This window comes from Dryobates pubescens, chromosome 11, assembly GCF_014839835.1.
Source record: "Dryobates pubescens isolate bDryPub1 chromosome 11, bDryPub1.pri, whole genome shotgun sequence".
Lineage (NCBI taxonomy): Eukaryota > Metazoa > Chordata > Aves > Piciformes > Picidae > Dryobates > Dryobates pubescens.
The window spans coordinates 6,092,218-6,098,076 of NC_071622.1; the positions used below are offsets into that span (position 1 = coordinate 6,092,218).

The 5,859-nt window shown below is 59.4% G+C and overlaps 1 protein-coding gene across 1 annotated transcript; it reads right to left on the reverse strand.

Annotated features, from left to right (window-relative positions):
• Positions 1 to 2,702: 2,702 nt before the first annotated feature.
• FOXD2 (forkhead box D2) lies at positions 2,703 to 5,139 on the reverse strand. Its single transcript, XM_054165232.1, is given in 3 exon segments — positions 2,703 to 3,429; positions 3,431 to 3,480; positions 3,483 to 5,139. Coding segments are annotated over 3 exon segments (1,344 nt in total). The 5' UTR covers positions 4,270 to 5,139; the 3' UTR covers positions 2,703 to 2,922.
• Between the last annotated feature and the right edge of the window lie 720 nt (positions 5,140 to 5,859).

A 5,859-nucleotide genomic window follows, 5' to 3' on the forward strand; every position in this document is an offset into this window, starting at 1 on the left:
TCTACGGGGAAACACCGCTTCCCCGCCGAGAGGACCCCCCTCCATCCCTCCAGACCTTGAGACCACCAACTTAGAGAACCCCCCTGTATCCAGCAGAGCCGCAGGGCCGAGACGCGCTCGTCCGTCCATCCCGGCGGGCACCGGCGGCTGTTCCTAATCCGCTCCTGGCACCCTTGGCACGTTTTCCTCCCACAATTCGCAAATAAGAAAAAAAATAATTAAAAATCGCTACTTTATATTAAAATAAGCTGCTCCCCCCCCCCCCTTTTCCAGACACACAACCACCACCCAGCCTCGCTGCACATCGCTTTTTTCCTTCGGATCCCGTCTCCTCAAAGCAGGCTCGGTTATTAAAGGAGGCTGAACAAAGATAGCCCCGAGAGCGGCTATCAGCGCATTTTAACTTCATCAAAGACTTCGGGGGAGAGGGAGAGGAGGGGTCTGGCACCTTCTAGTAATGAGCTTGTCAGGAACACCCCTGCCAGAGCAATTGAACAATTTGCACACAAGCAAAAGAAAAGGAGCAGGGAGGGAGGGAGGAAGGGGAAATGCTACAAAAGCCCCTTCAATTTCCAACCATGTGCTTGGCAATCTGGAAAATAGATTCATTGGCCTCCTTATTTCTCCCATGTCGAGTCTTGTAGCCCCTTTTGTAGGAGCTGGACATGAAAGGGAGACAACCAAGTGCCGGACACGAAGATCGCTTTTCAAAAGCAAATGTGTGTGAAGGCGAGATGTGAGACCGCTCGCTGCGGGGAGGCGGCACGTTCAGGAACAACATCAACAAACTGCGCGGAGGTTCGAGGTGGTACAGACAGGGGAGGGGGGAATTAAAAAAGAAGAGAGGAGGGGAGGGGGGAGAAAGGCCGACACCCCTCCGGCACACACCGCCTGGCTCCTGCCTGCGCCCAAGCGGGCCCCGCACAAGGCCCCGCTCGCCCGGGGACAAGCTCCGTCCCCCGCTCTCTGCCTCGAACCTCTCAGCTCTTTTCTTTTTCTCCTTCTCCTTCAGCTGGCTGCACGGGTAGAAAGGCCTTGATTCTTTACATCAGAGTCCCTGCCAACACACAAACCAAAGAGCCACGCTTGGTTCCTGAAACAAATAATTTTGGCGGCGGGGTGGGGGGAAAGTTTGGAAAAGAAGGGACCGCTTAAAGATGTTTATTTACTTTGTAAGTTGTTGCAAAATTTAGGCAGAGATCAAGTTTCATTCGGTCATTCAAATGTTGCAGGCCCAAGGGGGACGTGTGTGCGGGGGGGAAACCCTGCAACTTATTTTCTCATGTGTCAACTTTAATAAATAAATAAATAAATAAATAAAATAAAGAGAAGGAGGGGGACAGAGAAGGGATAGCCTTCCTCCTGGCCCCCACCTCCTTCCCCCTGGAAATAGGCATGGGGGGTTTTGTTTGTTCGGTTTGTTTTGTTTGAGGGGGGGAACACCAAAAAACAAATATAATTAAAAGAAAAAAAAATTTAAAAGGAAGAAAGAAATCCGGACGGTCCTTTCCCTTGCCGGCCAGAGGACTCAAAGCGGGGCCCCCACCCGCGGCCGGCCGGGAAAGGCCCGAGGGAGGTGATGCCAGTGTGGCAGCCTGTGGCGGTGGGACGGGGCCGGCTGCGCGCCCGGCCGCGGAGGTGAGGGAGACACTCGCTTCCGAGCGGGGCTCTCGGCTCTCTCAGCGTGACAAAGGACATCGCAAAGAATTATCTGGATGATGATGATTATTATTATTATTATTTTTTAACCAGGTCACAAACATTTATTAATTTACACCAACGGCGGACGAAATTCTGTTGCCTTTTCCACATCAAATTATTCACAGATTCTCTCAATAAAATAGATATGACGGATGCACAACCAGTGAGGAGTTAACTGTACTCCGCTCATTAGCTCCCGAATAATCTATATACAAATAATTACCAATACACCAAAAAATAAACCCCCACGCACAGAGGGGGTGGGAAAACAGGGATTTAAAAATAAAAGAGGAAAAAATAAAAAAAAAAAAGGAAAGAAAAAGTATGGAATTCTCCAAACTTCCTGACAGATCAGATTTTCTTTTAAACGTGCATTTGAATGTCTCCTTGGGAAGGAAAAAAAAAAAGAGAGAGAGAGACAGAGAAAAAAAATAAACCACAGTCCTGAGTTTCACCGACTTCGTCTCAAAAATAAAGAAACCCTAAACAGTGCCTTTTAAAACCAAACCCGAAGCTTCAAAGAAACTAAAAATAAGATCGAACCATTAAAACATTTTCTTTGAGAGCCGGGGCGAGACGGACACACATGGCAAAACCGCCCGGGAGAGAGACATGCAGGAACGAAAACTGGCTCTCTGCGACCGGGGGTGTCTGCAACTTCTCTGACCGAATTCCCAGGCGATTAGGGGGACCCCCGCGGAAAACCCGCACCTCTCAAAGGAAACATTTATCACCCTAAGACCTTTGATTTTTTTTTTTTTTCTTCCTTAACTTCCCCTCCTCACTCCCTACAAGACGTTGAGTGTTCAACCAGCCCAAGCCCCAGATTCTCTTACGGCCACTTTATAAATACGCTTTGGCGCTTGCAGGACCAAAACATGTGGGGTTTTTTTCTTTCCTCCCTCCCGATTTATTTAGTTATTATTGTTTTCCCGAGCAAATAAAAAACAACAACTAAAAACAAAACCAAGAAAAACCAAACGAAACCAAACCACAAACAGATCTGGATGCCACAGAGCTTGGAAATTAAGTAAAAACTTAAAAAAAAAAAAAAGGGGGGAAAAAAAAAAGAGAGGAAATCTTTCCTACCTTAAAACACAACAGGAGGAGATGGAGGGGGGAGAACAGGGAGAGGGAAGGGGAGCAGTTTCGGAGGAGGAGGGAGAGTTGGGAAGGGGCCGTTTGCTTCGCGAATCTCTCCCCCCCCCTCCCCAGCGCACTTTAAAAATGACAGCTGCTGAGGGATGTGATTTTACTGGAAAAGTTCTGGGCCGGCTGCAGGAGCGGCTCGTGTGCCAGGCTGACCTGGGGCTGTGCGGGGGCCAAGGCGGGGCTCAGCACTGCCAGGACCTGCGCCGGGGGGCCCGCCTGACCGGCGGGGTAGGGTGCGGCGGGCGCGGCGCTGGGGTTGGTACTGGGCGGAGGGGGCACAGCCCCCCCGATGATGTTGTCTATGGAAAAAGAGGGCCGGGAGGGGTGGTTGGTGCTGCCGCCGCTGCCGCCGCCGCCGCCACCGCCGCCGGCGGGCGTGGGGTCCGGCTTCAGGGTCTGGAGTAGGGCGGCGGGCAAGGCGGTAGGGCTCAGCTGGGGGTGGTAGAAGGACTTCCTGCAGTTCAGCTCACCGCCCAGGAAGGAGGGCAGCCCCGAGGCGGCTGAGAAGACGGAGGCGGCGGCGGGAGGCGGCGGAGCCGGTAACGGGCAGTGCGGCGCCGGGAAGGGGAAGGCGCCCGTGGCGCCGCCGCCGCCTCCAGCGGGGTGGTGGTGGTGGTGGTGGGGGTAGCCCTGGAGCTGCAGGCCGTAGTTGTAGCCGTAGGGTCCGTAGGCGAAGCCGGGCAGAAAGGCGGCGGGGTCGGCGGCCCCGGCCCGCAGCAACAGCTCGGGGTGCGGCGGGTGCAGCTGCTGCTGCCTCTTGAAGCGCTTCCTCCGGCGCAGGAAGCTCCCGTTGTCGAACATGTCGGCGGACTCGGGGTCCAGCGTCCAGTAGTTACCCTTGCCCGGGTTGCCGGGCTCCCGGGGGATCTTGACGAAGCAGTCGTTGAGGGAGAGGTTGTGGCGGATGCTGTTTTGCCAGGCGGGGAACTTCTCCCGGTAGTAGGGGAAGCGCCCGCTGATGAACTCGCAGATCTCGCTCAGCGTCAGCCGCTTCTTGGGGCTCTGCAGGATGGCCATGGTGATGAGAGCGATGTAGGAATAAGGCGGCTTCACCAGCGGGTTTTTCCCTCCCGCGCCGCCGCCGCCACCCGCGGGCCCCTTCTCCCCGGGCGCGGCGCCGCGGGCGCAAGCCGGCTCCGAGCCGCCGGCGGGAGAGAGCCGCTCCGGGGACCCCCCCATGCGCGCTTTGGCGGCCCCGCTCCGCCGCAGGGCCAGCCCCAACGGGTCGCCTCCGTCCTCTTCGTCCTCCTCCTCTTCGTCTTCCTCCTCCTCCTCGTCCTCGCTGTACTTGCCCCCATCCTGGGTCGGGCCCACCACGTCGATATCTGCGTCCTCCACCTCGGATAGCGGCTCTTCCTCCGGAGAGTGCTCGGACATGATCACGCAGCCGCCGCCGCCGCTGCTGCCCAAAGTCATTGTTGTGCGGCCGGGGCGGCCGGGGCCGGGCTCCCCCCCCCACCTAGCGGCGGCTCCCGGGATGGGCCCGGGGCCGTGCTGGAGGGCTGCGGGCGCCGCTGGGACTCCGCGCCCGGGCGCCGCCGCTCCGCTCCGCGCCCCGTTCGGCCGCGCCGCTGCTGGCGGGGCCGCGGCGGGGCTGCGGGGTGGTGGCTGCGGAGGGAGGGGCGGCGGAGGGGGCGCGGGGCGGGGGCGGAGGGATGAGGCGCCCGGAGGCTGGGTAGGGAGCTTGGAAGCAGCGGTAATAAATAATAGTAATAATGATAATAAAAGGAGAGAGAGAGGAAAAGAGAGGGAGAGGAAAGGGAAAAAAATAAAATCGGGGGCTGCGTCGGCTCCGTCGCTGGTCTGGGGGGAGGGAGGGGCGGGGGAAGAGGGAGGGGGGAGGGCAGAAGTTGGGAAGGCGGCTCCCCCCTCCCCACCCCTCCCGAGCTGGGACCCGGTGGAAACGCTTCCACTATGTGTCTGCTGCCAGCGCTCCCCAGGACTTTATACGGCCGCCCCGGCATCACGTGGCGACCGCCGCCCGCCGGCAGCCTCACGGGGCACGGCAAGGGGCTGCCCGGCACGGCCCGGGTCCTCGGGGAGCGCAGCCCCCATCCCCGAATGGGGATGCTGTCGAGGAAAGGCGTTGCCCGCTCCCTCGGCGCTCGGCTGCCCCCGGCTACACCGGGAGCCGGCTGCCGTGGGAAGGGCGATCGGCGCTGGAAAAAGCCCCCCCACCCCAGGCACCTCGCGGTGCTGGAGGTTTCCAGGGCCCGCTCCTGCAGGATGGGACGGCTGCCTCCCTCCTCTGGGAGCTGCGGAGGGTCCCTTCCACTCCCGGGGGCTGCCCACTCCGGAGACCGAGAACTGAGCTGCTGTTCTCCAGCAGTCTCGCCAACGGGGACCCTTGGGTTTTTTTGGGCCGAACTCTCGACCTTTGAGGGGTCGTGTGAATCTGGGGCTCCCTTCTCCCCTTCTCCGTGCGCTCACGTCACCAATACGTCACATAGCCCAGGGCACCCTGATTGGAAACTCTCCTCCCCAGAGGGCTGCCCCGGGCCCGCACCCGCCGAAGGGATGCTGCCATCGTGCAGGTGCAGGGCGGAAGGCGTGGAGCCACGCTGGGTCCAGCCTCTCTCCCACGCGAGAAATAACCAAAGCAAAGGCCGTGCGTGTCCCCGTGGTGCTGGGACGGCATCCGGGTCCCGCATCCCGCTCGGCGGGGCCGGCTCGGCCGGGTACCACTTCGCGGGTGGCCCACCAGCAGCCCGGCCAGGCCCCTTCCGGGATGAGGAATCTCCTCCGGCCTCGGGATCCCCCGTCCGCCGCTCCCCTGCCAGCACCGCCCCCGAGGCGCAGCATCCCCCGACGGCTGTCAGGGAGAACTGATAGGCAGCGGACACTCACCCTGCGCTGGCTGCAACTAAAGCGTCGGGATTTTGCTGTAACCAGGGGCAGTCCAGGCTCCCCCCGCAGCCACAGCGATGTCCCCGTGGGTGGCAAAGTCCCGCTCCCCAGTCTGTGACCGCTGGTTCCCAGGGCAATGACGGGGCGGCCACCCTGGTG